This window comes from Babylonia areolata, chromosome 19, assembly GCF_041734735.1.
Source record: "Babylonia areolata isolate BAREFJ2019XMU chromosome 19, ASM4173473v1, whole genome shotgun sequence".
In the NCBI taxonomy this organism is placed as follows: domain Eukaryota; kingdom Metazoa; phylum Mollusca; class Gastropoda; order Neogastropoda; family Buccinidae; genus Babylonia; species Babylonia areolata.
The window spans coordinates 17,389,804-17,410,287 of record NC_134894.1 but is presented as its reverse complement, the minus strand read 5'-3'; the positions used below and the strand labels follow the sequence as shown (position 1 = coordinate 17,410,287).

The 20,484-nt window shown below is 43.6% G+C and overlaps 1 protein-coding gene across 1 annotated transcript in view; it reads left to right on the top strand.

Annotated features, from left to right (window-relative positions):
- The window catches only part of LOC143293506 (uncharacterized), a 109,142-nt gene that overhangs the window by 19,290 nt on the left and 69,368 nt on the right, over positions 1 to 20,484 (top strand). The window contains exon 3 of the mRNA XM_076604407.1: positions 9,911 to 10,235. Coding sequence (XP_076460522.1) covers positions 9,911 to 10,235 — 325 coding nt within the window. The remainder of the gene's footprint in view (positions 1 to 9,910; positions 10,236 to 20,484) is intronic.

Sequence of the window (20,484 nt, the reverse complement as noted above, 5' to 3'; positions counted from 1 at the left end):
TTTCCATGACTCGGCGAGACATGATCTGCGCATCCGATCACAGTAGAAATACAGATCGGACACAGCTAGTTTACTTGTTTGTTGAGGAAGACTCGCTCGCATGTCCGATTTGGTAACTGACTACGAAAATGGGCTAACCGCAGAAGTGGGTTGTTGATTGGGTTGCGCGGAGGGTGGAGTTCAGTGAATGTGGGTTCTCAGTGCGCTGTGTATCCACGCCGCTCCAGTCACCATCTTTGACATGTTTCATGTGCACGGGTTGAAATCTTCTCGCCCTTCTTCCATGCACGTCATCATTAAACCCCGTAATTCTAAAAAAAGGAAAAATATGAGTTCCAGACTATATTTTTTGTTTTGTTTCCACCAAAGGAAAATATACACATTCAGATTACAAGTAATGGAAGAAAAATCCGCTATAATGTGGCTACTCATCGCAGAAGAACTGCACAGTAGGTGCTAGTATAGGTTTAGAAATAAGAGTGACATTGTTATATCAATGAGTACATTCGTTCAATAAATCCCAGAAAATAAGGTTTGTTGGTTTACGGAAAAGGGTGGGTCAGTGGGATTGGTGGTCATTTCACGTGAATTGTCTGTCACACAGTAAAAGACATATGTGCAAATTGGTCATTGGCAGAGATCGTTTAATGGATATATCAATGTATATGATTGTTGTTTGACAACCGAAAATGTTTCTCAGTAAAAAGTCATAATTGATCATATACATGAGGACATTCCTAATATGTATTCGTTGTGAGATGGTGCATCATGGAAAAAGTAAAGACGACTCTTTTCGGTCCTTTCTTTCTTTTTCTTCTTTTTTTGAACATTTGGTACGCATTAATGATACAGTTGTGTCCTTGCTGCTGACATCTTAAACTGAAAGGAAACTTTGCTTCTCTGCACAGAATGTGAATATTTATATCAGGGAAACCAATCTTGCTTTTAGTAAATGCATTGTACGACACTGCAGAACAACAGATGGTTTTATTCTTCTATGTAGATTACGCACTGTATTGTGCAGTCCATGATTCAACAGTTGAGGTTCGGCTGCATGGAACATGTAGACATGGAGCACTTCAACAGGAAGCTTTGTTTGCCGAGATGCGTGGCCATCGCGGCCATGGGGAGGGGCGTGCGATTTCGTGATAACCGAAAGAAGACCACATGTTGCAGATGTTATTGTGTGCATGTAACTTCTGTTCTTGTTAGACATGTTCCATGTTGCTGTATACTCCAATGCGCTTTATTTTCATCTAGATGGTGCTCTGTGTGTAGTGTGTGCTGTTGGTTCTCACAATTTTTTTCGGTGGGTCGGGTGTTTGTACGGTCTCGTTTAGCTGACTAGTGCTGCACATCTGTGTGACCCAATCGACAAGGAGATCGACAACAGACTTGCAAAGGCAAACAGCGCATTCGGCAGGCTGTACAAGAGAGTGTGGAACAACAAACACCTGAAGAAAGACACAAAGATCAGTGTGTACAGAGCTGTTGTACTGCCCACCCTGTTGTATGGCTCCGAAACCTGGGTCACCTACCGGCACCACATACGACTGCTTGATCGCTTCCACCAGCGCTGCCTTCGCACCATCCTCAGCATCCACTGGAGTGACTACATCACAAATGTCGAGGTCCTGGAGCAGGCAAAGACTATCAGCATCGAGGCAGTGCTGCTAAAGACCCAGCTACGTTGGGCAGGGCACGTGTCCAGGATGGAGGACCACCGCCTGCCCAAGATCGCGCTGTATGGCGAACTGTCCACTGGCCACCGTGACAGAGGAGCACCCAAGAAGAGATACAAAGACTCCTTGAAGAAAGCTCTCAGTGCCTGTCACATTGACCATCGCCAGTGGTCCGCAGTAGCCGCTGATCGAGAGACCTGGCGACGCACCATCCACCAAGCTGTCTCCTCCTTCGAAAACAACCGCAGGGCCAGCCTTGCGGACAAACGCAGGAGGAAGAACCACGACGCTGCAGCCGCGAACCCAGACCAGACTTTCCCTTGCAACCGCTGCGGCCGACTCTGCTTTTCCCGCATTGGCCTTGTCAGCCATGAGCGTGCCTGCATCAGACGTGGACAACGCCCTTCCTAGATCTTCGTCAGCGAAGCCAGGCCATGACACAAATGCATCTTTGAGTGCATGTGTGTATGAACATAAGCATGCATGCGTGCGTGAGTGAATATGTGCATGTTTGTATGAAGTGTGTCAAGAAGAGTGCAGGTTGCACAGCTTTATTTTTTATACATACATATGCAGAACTTGATAAAATACCACACAGAACAGATTCACAAAACTATGTTTCCTAGATTAACCCTCTCATGGCTGATATGGGTACATCATGAAACATTACACTCTTGAATATGTTATAATGTGCATTTATCTGTGAGTTTTCACTTTCCAAGCAAATGGTGTTATTCTGCCTCATGGAATAGAAAATATGTAAAAATAAAATGTTACCTGTTGAACTTTGGCTCCAGCACAATTTTAGTTCACCATAATTTATTATTTTGACTGTCCAGTTCTCACTGTCCAGAATATGAACAGTGGGATAGATTTGAGCACAAGATATGGCAGTGTTTAAGGCGAACTATTTATGATTCCCAGCAATTTGTAATTCATCAACTGCTGAAATCATACATGCCACTCTGTGGTGGGTAGCTTACTGTAATTTCTGTGACTGGTTGTATATCTGATGATTCCTTACCCCAATGTCCCTCCATTCCACTGTTTTTTGGGTTTTTTTGTGGTGAATATTAACAATAACCCCCTCCTTATTTTCAGTACTAATCTCACCCACCCACCACACCCACTGTGTGAGTGTGAAATATATATATATATATATATATATATATATATATATAGAGAGAGAGAGAGAGAGAGAGAGAGAGAGAGAGAGAGAGTGCTGAAATGAATGAATGTATTTTTCTTGTACAGTTGCAGTAAATAGACAATAAACCTAATGAGAAGAAATGTTTTTTTAAAGAAAAAAAAAAGAGAAAAGATGATTAGTTAAAATCAGTAAATTGTATTTTCATGGTTGTATGTATTTGCATGTGGTTTGTGACTGTGAGAGAGACAGAAACAAATAGTAAAACAGACATCAGACACAGACAGAGCTCATGTATAAGTTTATACAATTTTAAACATGTACGTATGCATGTAAAAAAAAAAATTGCCTGTGTAATGACACCTAAGTAAGTCGACCGATATTTTTTCTTTTTCTTTTAATGCTGTTACATTTCATGTGTGGTTTTAATAAATGACAGATTAGTTAGTGCTACAGCCATTACAGGTCTGTATTGTAGTTGGTACACAAGGCGCCAACAAATCTCCTGTCATGATTTGATGTTGTTGGTTTTTTATTATGTTGGCATTCCTTTAGCATCAGCTTTTTCTGTGGTGGACTGAGAAAGGACAGTTGTGACTCAGGCTATCTGTGTGTATGTATATATATGTATATATATATATGTGTGTGTGTGTGTGTGTGTGTGTGTACCTTTATTATTATTATTATTATATTTATTATGAAAGACACCCTGTGTTTGACCTATCTGTGTATAAATGTACCTTTATTATTATTATTATTATTATTATTATTATTATTATTATTATACTTATCATGAAAAACACCGTGTTTGATGCAGTGCTGTGTGTTTGTGTTTTTAGGCAGGGAGTCACTGGGTGGATGTGCACAAGTTGAAGACCATCAGTGGCGGTGGTATCCTTGACCCCGATGACCAGCTGAACGATGTCTGTGATGATAGAGAACAGGTGAGTGATTCTGCAGTTGGAATAGTAATAATAATACTAATAATAGAAATAATGATGTAGGCATGAGATTCATAAATAATAAATCATAATGTAGGCATGAGATTCTTCACACAGTCTAAAATCAGGGTGAAGGAAAATCTATCTGAAAGATGGCAAATTTAAGGTATAATGGTGGGGGTAACATAGGAATTCCACTTTCAGACTGAAACAGGATGAGGATGTCTGAATCTCATCCATGTACCAGCCAGTAATCAGTTTAAGTTAAGCTTGAGAACCTACAGATGGAGAAAAGAAAGGGGGAGGGGTTGGGGGGGGGGAGGGTAGGGGGGGCGGGGGATGCTATCATGGAAAGAAGTAAGTTTTACAAGCTAATTAACTCTCTCCATACGAACGGCGAAAGAGACGACGTTAACAGTGTTTCACCCCAATTACCATCATCAAAATATTGCAAGCGGAAGGCTGTTATACTGAAGAGGTGAATGTTGACAAAGAATACCACAATTCTGATGACGGAAGCTAAAGGTTGGGTCATTCAGACACCCACAGGACATCCGAGGGGTCTGTGTAGAGGAGAAGAGAGGACTGGCCATACTGAGTGAGTTAATGTAAGCCAGACATGAAAGAACTGAGTGCAGGGGTTTGAGGAAGTGAAATACAGACATCTCAGACAGCTCAGTGTAAAGATGGAATTTAGTAGTTAGTAGTATGTACCCAGTCAGTTGCTGTAAATTATTCTTCAGTGTGAGACTTAGCTCTTCTGTATGTCATCTCTTGAATGTGTTGTCTTATGAAGGTCCTGTGGCTCTTCTGTACATATCTTCTGAAAGTATTGTCTTGTGAAGGTTCTGTTTTAAGTCATTGGAGTGGTGGCTTAGTGTTAATGTGCCCAGCTAGGAAGTGAGTGTCTACAGGATCAAGTCCCATATATATATATATATATATGTCACAGTTTTTACCCCCGACCCTCTCCACTAGACCTTGAGTGGTAGTCTGGGTGCTAGTGATGTGAATAAGACGATAAAGAAGTTCTGTGTATAAAATGCAAATAGTGCATGTACAGCAACAAAAGGGTCATCCAACACAAATACACTTCCAGTCGCACTAGAAACAGAATACGGCGCCCCACTGTAGTGATGTGCTCTGCCTGAGGAGAGAGAAAAATACAAATTATTGGTACATAAACTGTAATATGCATGGTTTGAATTGATTTATAATATTCAAAAAAAAAAAAAAAAAAAAAAAAAAATCCTGCAGGGCATTTGTCTAAGATATGTATGTTTGACGTCGTGTGGATTTCTATTGCCCCATGAGCACTTCAGAGATTTGTATGTATGCATCTGTGTGCTTGCATTTTCTTTATCCGTCAGTCCACAGTTCATCTCCTTTTTCACTTTTTTTTTTCCTGCAGTGGAAAAGATGCCATTTCTTTCAATAAATGAATAAAAGTTAGCCAAGATTATAACATAAACTTTATTTTGTTCATAATCAACAAGATAACCAGTTTTGATTACACACAGTTTGAAACTTTCCTGTATCAGGTGGTTTACAGACTTTACAACAATATGCATGATACGACTTGCACAGCATGCATGACCCATGTGGAGTGGTGGCTTAGTGGGTAATGCGCCCATCAAGGGAGCCAGTGTACACAGGTTTGTTTCCCATATGGACAGGTAATTTTGACGTGAGGTCCCACAGCAAAAGGGTTGTCCATGGCAAAGTTCTGCAGAACAATGTACTTGAACAGCAAAACAAATTAATACGCTTGCAGAAAAAAAAAAAAAATGAAGGGGTGGTGTTGCACTGTGGCGATGCGCTCTCCGCAGGGAGAGCAGCCCGAATTTCAACAGAAAATCCTGTTATGACAAAGTGTAATATACAATACAGTGCAGTACAATACATTACAATACAATGTTGAATTCCCAACAAGTCTTCCTTACTCCCCAGGTGATACACGTACATGCGGCTGTTCTCATAATTGAAAACACTACTGCGCTCACAGTTCATAAAGAGAATAGGTCAGTGGTTCTGGTTGAGGGGGTTGGTGGGGGTGGGGAGTTGAGGGAGGGGCGAGGGGGGGGGTTGACCCAAAGGTTGGCTCACGGTTGACCAGACCTGACCAGGACAAAGACATTCCACGCCCACTGCCTTTCCTGTGTCGGGGGCCGGGAAGGACGTTGATTGCGCTGCTCGGGATCTGTCAGTAGAAAAAACATGGATCGGACACAGGCTGTGTTTGTTTGTTTGTTTGGGGAAGTCCTCGCTCGCATGTCGACTTTGGGTAACTTGCACATAACGAAAATGCTACCGAGTAAAGTGGGTTTGTTGGATTGGGTTGACAGCGGAGGGTGGAGTTTTCAGGGTGGTAGCATTGTGTGGGGTTACGTCAAGTGTTGCGCTTGTAAGTCCACGCGCCCGTCCCAGCTGTTGACATGTTTCATGTGCACGGGTTGAATTCTTCTGTCTGCCCCATTTCTTTCCCATGCACGTCTCATTAAACTCCCACGGTAGATTCTAAAAAAAGGAAAATATATTAGGTTAGTCTATATTTTTTGTTTGTTTTTCCACCAAAGGAAAAAATATACAGCATTCAAGATTACAAGTGAAAGTGGAAGAAAAAAATCAGCATATTGATAGTGGCTACTCAACTCGCAGAAGAACTGCACAGTATGGTGCTTAGTAATATGATTATTATGATAAATTATAAGTGTTATTGTTATTTATCAGATGAAGTAGACATTGTTCAAATAAATCCCAGGAAAATAAGGGTTTTTGTTGTTTTTTAGGGGAAAGGGGTTGGTGGGGGTCAGGGTGGGGGTTGGTGGTCATATTTCATGTGAATTGTCTGGTCAGCTACAGTAAAAGACATATGTGCAAGTATTTTGTGGATCATTGGACAGAGAATCAGTGTTAAGGGGATGATATTCAAAGTGTATGATTGATTGTTGTTTTGAATCAGACTTGGAAAAATGTTTTCTCAGTATAAAATTCATATTTGATATATATACATGGACATTTTCCTGTAATTATCGTTAATTCGTTGTGAGGAGATGGTGTGCATCACTGAGTAATAGAAGTAAAGACAGTATCATTTTTTCTTTTCTTTTTTCTATTTTTTCTTCTTTTTTTTTTTTATAACAGTTTTGGTACAGCATATAATGATTACAGTATAGATCAGTTTGCATGCTTTGACATCTTTAAACTGAAAGTGAAACTTTGCTATCTCTTGCACAGAGATTGTGAATAATTTATATCAGTGGAAACCCAAATCATTTTGCTCTTTAGTAAATGCATTGATTACGAACAGCTGCATGAAAACAACAGATTGGTTTTTATTCTTCTATGGATAGATGTATCAGTTTGTGCAGGTCCATGATCAACAGTTGTAGTTTGTGCTGCATGAACAGTGTAGAATGAAGCACTTCAAACAGGACATGCTTGTGTGTTGGGGTGGGGGCATCCGGGGGCAGGGGGTGGGGTGTTGGAGATTCTGTGATAACCGAAAGAAGACCACAGCTGTTGCAATGTTATTGTGTGTCATTGTAACTTCTGTTTCTTGTTAGACATGTTCCATGTTTGCTGTATATCCTTCCTAATGTCCTTTATTTTCATTTTTTCTGAGTATGGTGTTTTTTTGTGTTTGTGTGTGTGTGTTTTACAAGTTGTTTTTTTGGGGGGTCGGTGGGTGGTTTTTGTACGTGTGTGTGTGTGTGTGTGTGTGTGTGTGTGTGTGTGTGTGTGTTTATCCCTTAATTTCAAAAGAAGAGTGCATTGATTTTTCATATGTGTTTGTGTTTATGCTTCATTAGTAGATGGGAATATATTGATACATTTGTGATATTAATAATAATAACTTTTTTTTGTTTTTATCAGATTTAGAATGTATGATTACAAAAAAGTTTACTAATGCACATACACACACATGCTTGCATGCACACATGTACATACATGCGCACACACATGCACACTCGCATATGCATGCAAGCAGTGATACATATATCCAGGCAAAATCTAAGTCACAATACATTCAAGCACACACAGACACACAGAGTTTTCCAGAACTGCCACCTATTGAACACTTAAGGTTTAGACAGTACATATATTGCAGGTTGTGATCGAGGGGACTCAAGGTGGTCTGTACAGTGTAAATCAACAACATAGGCTCAAAGGTTCAGCACAGCTGACAGAATTTATCACCTGCAAGTGCAATGTGGTGAATGGTTTGCACCCTTTTAACCACAGTTTGTGACCTTCGAAAGACAGTCTATCAAACGGGAAGGTGTTGTTTAAAGATGGGTAGCCCAGTCTTGAGTATCTTTGCAACGTGATTTGCTTTTCTTGTATGTGAGGGTGTGTGTGTCTGTGTGTGTGTGTGTGTGTGTTGGTATGTGGGTGTTGGTATGCGCAGTCTGTTGATGTGAGTTTGTGTGTGTGTGTGTGTGTGTGTGTGTGTGTGTGTTGTGTGTGAAGAAAAGTCACGAAAAGTTAATTCACCATAATAAAGATGTGCAGTGTCACCCTTGTTTTGCAGCTGAGACCTGACCAAGAAATTGGTTAAAGGTCAGGCATCTGCAACCTCTGTTATTTTAAAAGCAGGTTAATTATATAACAGTATATATGTATATGGATCAGTCTTCCATAATGCTTTGGACACCTCAGTGAAACTGAAACTTAAAAAAAAAATTTTTTCTTGCTTGTAAAGGTACCGTACACCCTGTTTGTAAACCTACAGAACTCTCAACACCTACCTTGCATGTTGAGTTTATGCATAGGTCAGGCAACTAGTAACTACTTTCTCTCTCTCTCTCTCTCTCTCTCTCTCTCTCTCTCTCTCTTTCACCTTCTCCTTCTCTCTCCCCCCCCCCACCTTAATTTTTTCGCTTTTTGTGGGCTGGAAGAAAAAAAAGCATTGTTTGCTTATTCAGCTACCCTCAGAAATAAAATTCATTCATTCATTCTCTGTTTCTCTCTATCTCTCTTTTCTCTCTGTCTCTCACTCCCTGTCTGCCTATACTATTTTAATTGATAATTTCATTACTTGAGTTACTTATCTATTTATTTTTGTGTTTTATTTGACTTCATTTCATTTTATTTTCCCACAAGGCCTGACAAAGCATGCTGGGTTACAATGCTGTCAGGCATCTGTTTAGCAGATGTGGTGTAGCGTGTGTGGATTTGTCTGAATGCAGTGACGCCTCCTTGAGTAAAAGAACTGAACTGAACTGAACTCTCGCACTCAACACACATGCACATATGTCTGTATAAAATGCACGGGACCTGTTAAGAACATGTCTTCTATCCTGAATGATGATTGTTCATAATTACAGTCTGAACTGAATGAATGTACCCAGACCTTGCAAACTGTCCAGTTTTTATCAGCCATTCAGCAAATCTGTATATATCCTGAATGACGATAGTCCATAATTACAGTCAGAACTTTGTGAATGTATCCAGACCGTGCAAACTGTCCAGTTTTTATCAGCCATTCAGCAGATGTCCTGAATGATGATAGTCCATAATCACAGTCAGAACTGTGCAAATGTACCCAGACCTTGCAAACTGTCCAGTTTTTATCAGCCATTCAGCAAATCTGTATATATCCTGAATGACGATAGTCCATAATTACAGTCAGAAATGTGCAAATGTACCCAGACCGTGCAAACTATCCAGATGTTATCAGCAGATGTCCTGAATAACGATTGTCCATAATTACAGTCCGAACTTAAAACTATTGTTCTCAGACCATATAAACTGTCCAGTTTTTATCAGCCATTCAACAGACTCCCATATGGCTGGCACACACACTCAGACCATGATTCAGAGGTGGTGCCTTCTCATTGGGCAAAACTCCGATTAAACTTTTATCTTCCAGGCAAGACTCGTTTAATCAGTCAATTATATCCTGAATGACGTTAGTCCATAATTACTGTCTGAACTTACGATGAATGCACCCAGACCATGAAAACTGTCCAGTTTTTATCAGCCGTTCAGCAGATACCCTGAATAACAATAGTCAGTTACAGACAGAACCTAACAAATGTACCCAGACCGCACAAACTGCCCAGTTTTTGTTATCAACCATTCAGCAGAACGTGTCTGAATGTGAAAATGAAAGTGAACTGAACATATGATTGCAGCTGATCGCGGACTTTGACGAGGAGGGCCGCCCCCTGCACCACCACCACAACGGCGGCGACGGAGCCAGCGCCAGTTCCACCGGCACCACCAGCCCCGACCCCGACATCTTCCAGGGGGAGGAGGGGGTCGGGGATGGCGAGGGGGACGAGGGAGGAGGGGGCAGCGACCAGAAGGACAGCGACGGGCAAGGGCCGGGGCCCCCCACCCCCACCCCAAGCGGCAAGGCCCTGCCCACCTCGCCCACCTTCCCGCTGCTGCTCTTGCCTCACGAGCAGGGCAACGCCAAGAACGACATCGTCGTCACCAAGAGGGACTTCACTGTCGGTGGGTGTCGTGTTTGTTTGGCTTGTTTTTGTGTGTGTTGATGCTGCTGCAAAGGGTGTGTAGTGTTGTGTGTGTGTGTGTGTGTGTGTGTGTGTTGCACCGGGAGAGTGTGCGCGCGCGCGCGTGTGTGTGTGTGTGCAGCACCGGGAGTGTGTGTGTGTGCATGTATGTGTGTGTGTGTGTTCTCTGTCTCTCTTTGCTTATTTCACTTTACTCGTTTAAGAAATTCAAATCAGCCCATATCTTTGTGTCTGTCTTTGTCTGCGTCTGTCTCTGTCTGTCTGCCCGTCTGTCTGTCTGTCTCTGTCTTTCTCTGTCTCTCTCTCTCTCTATTTCCTGTCACCTCTCCTTCCCATTCGGTCTGAGTTTGGGAAGTGGGTGTGTACCTCTGTGTGTGTGTGTGTGTGAGAGAGAGAGAGAGGGAGAGAGAGAGAGAGGAGGATGTGAGTGTGTTTCTGAGAGAGGGGGTGGGGAGACAAGAGAGAGTGGAGGGGTGGGGAGGGGGATAGAGAAAGGTTTTCTCTGGATAATTTCACCCGTGACAAACACCTGTTAATTTTTTTTTTCTTTCAACAGTGGGTTCTTTCTTGTGCTTTGCGCAAACGTGCACGATCCGACTCTGTGTGTGTGTGTGTGTGTGTGTGTGTGTGTGTGTGTGTGTGTGTGTGTGTGTGTTTCCATTTCATGTATCATCCACACTGACTCGATCTCCGAATCATAACGGAGTGATGTTGGGTTTAGAAAATAAAAACCCCCAAAAAACAAAACCAACCGACCAAACAAACAAACAAAAACACGAAAACCCGGCAGACCTTTGTTCCCCAATGAAGAATGAAACCAGGAGAAAACAGAATTACAGCAGTAATTACAACAATAATTATTACAATCATCATGACGATAACGATGATGCAACTCGGTGCGCTGCACCCACTCCCACACACTTGATTCATGCACAGACACCACACGCACCCATAAAACACACACACACTCACTCTCTCTCTCTCTCTCTCTCTCTCTCTCTCTCCACAGACACACACACACACACACACACACACACACACACACACACACACACACACACACACACACACACACACACACAGATAAACACCCCTTCACACGCGAACAATGTATGCCTTGATGAACTGAATGTGTTACAAGTAACGACCCGGCTCGCCTTGAGGGTTTTTCCCTTTCACCGCATATCATCATACAGAGAGCTTTGGCTGAAGTTGATTGCCAAGTGGGAGTGGGTCCAAAGCTAATACTGCGGTAAAAAAAATAAGATTCCCCTGTATACATGAGTGAGAGGCAGCTAATACTGTGACGAATTGGATTTGACTTATGCATCCGTGGAATGGATGGGAGAGCATAACTAACACTGTGTGATAAAGGGGATTCTTATTATAGTTCTTCTTTCTTCTTGTTATTCTTCTTCTGGTTGCTCATCTTCACCATGTTCTGCTTGTTCTTTTTCTTTTGTGCTTTTTTGTTCTTGTTCACCTTCTCCACCTTCTTCTTCCAATAAACGTGTTATTTTTTGTTGCTACTTTGACGTCGAAGGATGCTGTATTTTCCCTTGGTGGTGATAAAAACAACCACAACAACAGCAGCAGCAAAAACAACAATAATTATAATTTATAGATAATTTAACGTAGGGGAGTTGAGTGCGTCGGGTTTGCAGAGAAGTCGGTTCCTCCATCGCAGGGACTGCCGACTGCATCGTGCATCGCGTCGCCTTGATGCTCCTTCAGTGCCAGACGTACTATGCCCGCTGTGCCGGTCGTTAGAGGGAGACGGCGAAATCGATGTGTGACTCAGACTCAGACTCTCAGCCGCAGACTCAATTTAGATGTCGTAAAATCCATCAAAGGAATGATGAATCCATACTGAAACTAAACACATATTACGACTGATAGCAAAAAGCAACGAAGTGAAAGCAACAAAGTGTGAGGACATGCACACAATTGTGCAGAATCTTGCACAAGAAAACAGACCATAAAGTACGAACGTTAAAACATTCTTAATCTTCATACATGTATAGCTTGCCATGTCTGTTCGGGCTGAAAAAAGGCTCAGCGGCAACAGATTAGTTCGAAGACGTATTGTGTTGTCAGTTCCTCGCGACAAATAATTTGAGAATCGGGAATTAAACGGTGTATTACAGTCACAAGAAGACGTGATCTCAAATCGGTACACATGTATGTACACATATGTATACCACACTTATCCAGAAATTGCAGTTCATTCTCTAGAAATCCATATGATTTACTTACCCAGTCTTTCCAAGTAATGTTGCAGTAACGTTTTCTCTCCATTTCAAGTTCAGTTGCGTTTATTCGCAATAGACGCAATGCTCGTCTGTTGTGTGTGTGTGTGTGGATGTGGATGTGTGTGTGTGTGTGTGAGAGAGAGAGAGAGAGAGAGAGAGAGAGAGAGACTTTCGCAGCCATGTGTGTACTATTTGGGGGACCCTTGGCTGGCATTGTGTTGCATGTCTCCACATGGTGTCCGCCTGTCTCCTGGTTATTTGGCTGTCCGCCCTCGCCGTCTGTGTGTGTATTGCTGCTGTGTCTGTGTCTGTCTGGCACCCTTCCTCTGTGACATGAAATATTATGAAATTAGCAATAGTACATTTATGTAGCACTTTCATACTTGTGGATCCAGAGAATGTAGACATGACGTATAAGGTACACCGGTGCCCTGACGATAAATAAGAGAGAGAGGTGAGAGAGAGGGATGCGGGGGGAGGTTTTATATTGTCTATATAATTTGTCTGTCTGTTATCATCCTGTCCCCTGTTTTCTTGAACAGATCATTAAATATGGCCCTTCCCTCGGACTCGATTCTCTCTTTGATTTTTTTCCTCTTTCAGTGTCGAACACATTATTTCATTGTCACTGTCTCTGCTCACCACTGTTAACTTCTTTGTTAACTTGTCTACTGGTATATAGATTTTTTCTGTCCGACTGTCTCTCGCTATATCTCTGTCTGTTTATCTCTGTCTGTGTCTTTCTTTGTCTTTCTCTGTGTCTATGTCTTTCCGTCTCGGTTTCTGTCTCTCTCTCTCTCTCTCTCTTTTCCTCTCCCCGTCTATCTCCCACCTGTTTTACCCCTCTCTCCCAGTCCCCCTCCATCCTCTCTCTCCCTACCCCCACTCTCTTTCTCACCAGTCTCAGTCTGTGTATCTCTACCAGATCACATCTCGTCTCCCTCCGAAAATTCTGCCCTCTGTCCCCACTCTCTCTGTTTAGATGTGTATACATACGTCCTCGCCTCACCCCCCCCCCCCCCCCCCCCCCCCGCCCCCCTGTTGGATAATCTTAGGGATCTAATTTGTCCAACTTGACACAGTGACTGGTGTGGAGTCAGTCGTGGTAATCACCCTGACGGTAATACTATACTCTTTCCAGCGTGCGTGGTGTGTGTGTGTGTGTGTGTGTGTGTACGCGGACCAGACTGCGAAAGGAAAAATAACCAAAAAAAACAACGGACGATGCTGAAAACACCACAACAGAAGACAACGTGTACACCGCCATGTACACCCTCTCAGTACTCAGTGCAGTGACTGTGATACAAATCTTCCACTTCACACACACACACACGCGCACACACACACACACACGCACGCACACATACACACGTATACACACACACACACACACACACACACACACTACGTACGTACGTACATACATACATACATACATACGCATGCACACAGCCACACACACGCACGCACACATGCACGCATGCGTGTTAAGTTAAACGGAGTTTTTCCAATGTGATTTTACCTTGACAGCTTTTTGCTCTTCTGCTTCTAATAGTGAGTAATTCAACATTGTAGACATGCGTATGCGCGCGCGCGCATGTGTGTTTGTGTGTGTGTGTACACGCGCGCGCGTGCGGAATGCATGTTGTGGTGTGCGTGTGTGTGCATGTGTGTGTATACATGTGCTGAGAGAGAGAGAGACACGTGTATGCCTACGTGTATGCATGCGTGTGTGTGTTATTTGTGTGCGCACGCTTTGTGTGTGTGTGTGTGTGTGTGTGTGTGTTTGCTTTCCAGTTTTCTTTTTCAGACATAAAACAAAAAAAACAAAAAACAAACAAACATGTGGTGCGTCACAGTTAGAGAGAGAGAGAGAGAGAGAGAATGGTAGCGGGTGGGGTGGAGAGGGGTGGGCGGAGGAGGGGAGAGAGAGAGAGGAGTGTCTGCTTCTTTTTCTCCATGGATGTAACTGTGAGTGTGAAGTTCTGCTATCAATTGATCCAGTCAGCTTCACCCAGTTTTGTCAATAGGGCCGTCTTTTCCGCGTGTTCTCTGCAGTTGTTATTGTGTTTTTTGTTGTTGTTTTTTGTTTGTTTTTGGTTTGTTTGTTTTTTTGGTTGTTGTTTTTTTACTCATCGGTCAATAGTGAGAGTCTCTTTCCTCCTTGTATCCGTGTAAGTAGAGTCTGAAAGACTGAGGAAACTTTTTTTATTTTATTTTTTTAAATAGTTCTACAGCCTTTTCACCCTTATTTTCACCCTTGCCTTTGCACAACATTGTTTTTAACATATAACACAAAATGAAAAGGTAGTAACCATACAGAATCAGTCATTTTGTCGAACTTGTCTGTTATCCCAAAGATGGACAAATTACCTATTCCATTTCATGTCCCTAGCTTGAGTGGTTGCACATGTCTGGGATTTGCTTGCTCCTGTGTGTGTGATTCCTGTGCATTGTCTCACTGAACACACACACACACACACACACACACACACACACACACACATATATATATACACATACTGCACACACACACACACACACACACACACACACACACATACACACTGCACGCACACACACACACATACTGCACAGATACATATATACGTGTCTCTTTCACTCACCTCTTAATCACTCTGTGTGTGTGTGTGTCTTTATGTCTCTGTGTGTGTATGTGTGAGCGCATGCACACACACATATATATGTATGTGTGCAGTATGTGTGTGTGTGTGTGTGTGTGTGCGCGCGCGCAGTATGTGTGTGTGTTTGTGTGTGTGTTTGCAGTATGTGTGTATGTTTGTGTGTGTGTGTGTGTGTGTGTGTGTGTGTGTGTTCAGTGAGGTGTCATCCCCTGAGGCAAGTGATTCAGATATAGTAATCTGTAGTGATCATAGTTTAATGGTGTGCTCGAACGTTATAGAGAATAGTATATCACGAAAAGATAATAAAATACAGAAGAGGAAATGAAACAGAAAAGACAAAAAAAAGTTTGCTGCTTCTCTGTAATAAAATAAAATATAAAAAAAGGGGGAAAAAAAGGAGTGCTTCTTCTTTCTTTGGGTGTAACAGTAACTACTATCATCTGATCCCGTCAGCTCCCACGTGAAATCAATAGGACAGTCTCTTTCCTCGTGGTGTGTGTGTGTGTGTGTGTGTGTGTGTGTGTGTGTGTGTGTGACTGCTCTTGTCTAGATGTAATTTTTAGTATTTAATCAATACTAGTACTACAGTCTCCTCGTGGTGTGTGTGTGTGTGTGTGTGTGCACGCGCACGTGCGTGCGTGCGCGCGCGCGCGCGCGCGTGTGTGTGTGATCGCTCTCCCGTGTGTGTGTGTTTTTTTTTGTTGTTGTTTTTTCTGGTCGTCAATCAATAGGACTGCCTCTTTTCCTCTTACGCGTGTGAGCAGGGTCTTAAAGACTTCGACAAAACTTTATAGGTTCGTGACCGAGTTTGGTGAAAGGGTGGTAGCTTTGATTTTTATAAAGAGAAGGCTGGGTGTGTGTGTGTGTGTGTGTGTGTGTGTGTGTGTGTGTGTGTGTTGTCTCTTTTTCTTTGTCTTCTCTCTGTGTCTGTAACTGTCTTGTCTGTGTGTTTCTGTATGTCTGTCTGTCTGCCAGACTCCCCCCTCCCCCCCTCTTCTCTTTAACACTCTGTCTATATGTCTATCTGTCTCTCTCTCAACACACACACACACACACACACACACACACACACACACACACACACTATTTTGTGCCTGTGTGTTTTGCCAACGTGTGATTGGACCCTTTACCCCCTCTCCATTCCACCTTCCACGCTGCACTTGACATATATGTTTTGCCAGTCATTGCTGTACAGTGCTTCTGTATTTCCCATCTCCCCCTGCACCCATACCCCCTCCCCCCACGACCCCACCTGACACGGGCAGAATGGCCTTGTCATTAAAAGGTAGGTGTTCGAGTTAGATATCGACACATTCTCCACGCTTCTACTCCCTTCCCCACCCGGCCACCTTTTGCCCCACAGCAACCCCTCCTCTTTGCGTGCATTGAATAACTTCTTTCTCTGATCATACGTTCATTCACTCGCACACGGTGATTCACGCGCGCAAGCGCGCGCGCACACACACATACATGCGCGCGCGCGCGTACAAACACGCACACAGACATTTGCGCTCGCGCACACGCGCACACCCACAGACACACCCTCCACCGCACTCAACCCGCAGTGTTCCCAGCCCCCTCCCTCACCCACTCTGTGTACACATATTTCTCATTTCTTTCTCAGATCATGCAAAATAAAATCGAGAGGGTATGGGGCAAGGAAGCACGTTGACACACTCATTTACGCGTTCGCTCCCACGTTTACACACACACACACACACACACACACACACACACACACGAGAAAGTGATAGATCTATATAAAGATGTGTGGAACAATAATGCAGCAATGAAGACGTAAAGAGAATGCAAGTCCGTTTTGAAAAGGGGTTAGAGGAAGGAGGGATGGATTTTTGAGGGCAGCAAAGGACACATTCGAACCACCCTCTCTTGTGTCCCCCTCGCATCCCCCCCCCCCCCACACCCCCTATTCCTCATTCCCCCGCCTCCCATCCCTTTTCCCTTTTTTTCTTCTCTCTCCCCTCCCTCTCTCTCCCTCTTTCTCTCTCTCTCCTCCCCCTCTCTCCCATTTCTTTTGACAGTCCCTGACGACGTGTGCAGCAGCACAACTGGGTGTACGTCTTTGAAAAAAGAGGATGTGCGTCTGACGCATAGACACGTTCTCGGTACATACAAAACAGCAAAAGAAGAAAACTCGAGGTTGTTGATAGAGTACGCTTAGGGGCACATTTAAAATAAAAAAATTAAGCGCGCTATTCTTTCTTCTTCTTTTTTTCTTCTTCTTCCATATATGCTAAATTTTAACAAGAACTGTGAACGGGGACAAAATTATAAGTTACTAGCCCTAAAATAAAAGCACATAAAAAACATTTTAAAAAACAAAAAAAAACACACCTAGTGAAGCACAAATTGATTGACGAACCCTTCAACCCCACCCTCCTCCCCTCCTCCGCCTGCCTTCACAATTCTTCCCCACCCTTACACAGCTGTGGTTGACAAACGGAGAGAGGGAGGCGGAATTCACACACACACACACACACACACACACACACACACACACACACACACACAGAGAGAGAATTATTTCTGTGAAAAGTCTTTTCATCAAATTAATTAAAGACAACACACCACAAGCTGGGAGGAGACTGCGTGTTCTCTGGATGATGTGCTGTGCTGTGCTGCAGGAAAGTGTGTGGTGGAATGGCGTGCCATCAGAATCCTCCTTGCATTACTGGCCAAGGATGGGGAGTGTGCGGGGAGGGTTGAGAAGGACGAGGAGGAGAGGGGGGGGGGGAGTTTTCCCTTCTCCCTTATTGATCAGTGAAAGGTTGGGGGCATGTAGGGGAAGGGGTGGGTGTATGGCCCTGGCAGTGTGGCCTTGAGCGGAGAAAGGGGGCCTTGGAGACTTGTCAGTGCACTGTGCAAGTGTGTGTAGAGGGAGGGGAGAGAGATGTGAGAGGCATGGAGTTTGGCGGGTGTTTCCGTCTCTCTCTCTCTGCCTCTGTGTCTATCACCCCCCCCCCCCCTCTCTCTCTGTCTCTCTCGGAACCTCTGTGTGTGTCTCTCTGTCTCTCCCCCCCCACCCCCCGCCCCTCCCTCTCTCTCACTGCCTCTCTGGTCTGTGTCCGTCGATGTCTCACTCTCTGTCTTTCTCCCTCTCACTCTCACTAGTCTTAGTCTCTCTGTTTCTTGTCAGTCTTTTTTGTCTCAGCCTTCCTCTTTCTCTCTCTCACACACGCTCTCTCTCTCTCTCTCTCTCTCTCTCTCTGTTTTTCTCTCTATCTCACAAATTCAACAAGTTCATCCTCTCTCTCTCTCCCTCCTTCCCTCTCTCTTCTCGATACTGGGCTGCATGAAAAGAGAGAATGATGTGGCAGTGGAGGGAGGTGAGGGGCCAGTGGATGGATTTTGTTCCCTAATGTTTTGTTGTTTTTTTTCTTTATTTTTTCGTCTTTCTTTTTTTTTTAGTTTTGTTTTTTAATCGAAGTTTGTTGACTAAAAGGAGAAGGCAGCATACTTCCTGGAGGAGAGCAGATGCTTCTTTTTTCTGTTGTCTATTTTTTCTCTCTCTAAAATTTTTTTTAAGGATGTCAGTGTTGATTGGAAATTGTTCAATAGAAGTTGTGGAGCGCTATTCTAGAGGTATGTGCGTGCGTACGCTGTGTGTGTGTGTGTGTGTGTGTGCATTAATTTTGTGCATGACGCTCGCGCGCGCGTGCGTGTGTGTGTCTGTGTAAGCCCACGCATGTGTGGGTGAGTCAGAGATGAAAAGAGGTCAAGCGAGTGAGTTTTTTTTTTTTTTTTTTTTTTTAATGGGATTTTACTTTTAGGCCCAAGTGACCTTGATAGAAATCAAGTTTTAGAAAATAAGAAGTGAGAAGAGGGGAGGGGGTTAAAGGCCCCATAGCCTTTTACGGCCATGGCGGCAGTGAATTCGTTTATATATCTCTGTACATCAAATCCACTGTTTCTAGGGCTCAGCATGGGAAGGCAGGGCCCAATCCTCAGAGACGAAAACTGTCCGTAAATTTATGGAAATCAGTCAGTCTGGGACCCTCGAGGGTCGATCCCGACATTTGTGTAAATCCATTGAAAAAAATTCAAGGGGTATATCACTATATGTACATGCGATAGGTTCGTCTTCTGTTGATCGGACTCGCGCGTCGATTCGTTAATTCCCAAACGGTTTGAATTCTTAATTGATAGAAAAAATGCGGCGAGCTGTACATGGGGAGAGAACCCGTTTCGAACGCCACCCAACGCCATGTTTTCTGCACGTTGCGCGCATGGATATGCATTTGAATTTAAATACACTTCAAAACGGCAAAAAAAGAAAAAAAAAAGCAAGCTGTTCAGTCCGTATTCTCCTGTAGTTCAGAAGCTTTGAGTAGAGAGTGACTTGTCAGAGCGTCTTCCATATTTGGACTCGTGTTTCCTCACCCATGGCGGTTGATCGAAGTCAAGACCACAGTTGTCAATATGCCGATCATGACAGGCGATCACCGAGGCACGTGTTTAGACCACTGGGAAAAACAAATGCACCCCCATTCCCCCTTCTCCCAGCACACACACACACACACACACACACACAGAGATTCAGGAGATTAATTCAGCACATGATTGATTATTTAGATGACCAGGAGCACACACTCACACACGCGCACAGAGATTCAGAAGCTGAACTCAGCACGTGATTCTCGTTTATTTCCATTATGAGCAATTTTTTTCTCAAGGCCTGACTAAGCTCGTTGGGTTACGCTGCTGGTCAGGCATCTGCTTGGCAGATGTGGTGTAGCGAAAATGGATTTATCCGAACGCAGTGACGCCTCCTTGAGCAACTGAAGCTGAAACTATGAGCAAGGGTCCATTGCATTGTTGTCAGTACACACACACACACACACACACACACACATCAGAAGCTGATCTCAGCACGTGATTCTCGTTTATTTCCAAATAAGCAACGGTCCATTGCAATTTTGTCAGTTCACTCTCTCTCTCTCTCTCTCTCTCTCTCACACACACACACACACACACAGAGAAGCCGACGCAGCACGTGGTTTTCGTTTATTTCGATCTGATCAGGGTCCGTTGCAATTGTTGTCAACGCGCACACACACACACACACACACACACACACAGATTCACTCTCACACGCGCTTGCACACACGCACGCACACACAGAGAGTTGGTGGGAGAGTCAGAACATGATTCTCGTTTATTTCGATATGATTTGGGGCCAGTTTATTGTTGCCAGAGAGAGAGAGACAGAGAGCTTTAGAAGAACTCAACACATAATTCTCTTTTATATCTGTGTGTTTGTGGTTTGCTGACCGGATGTGTATCTGTATGCTTTCATATGTATGCTTACTCA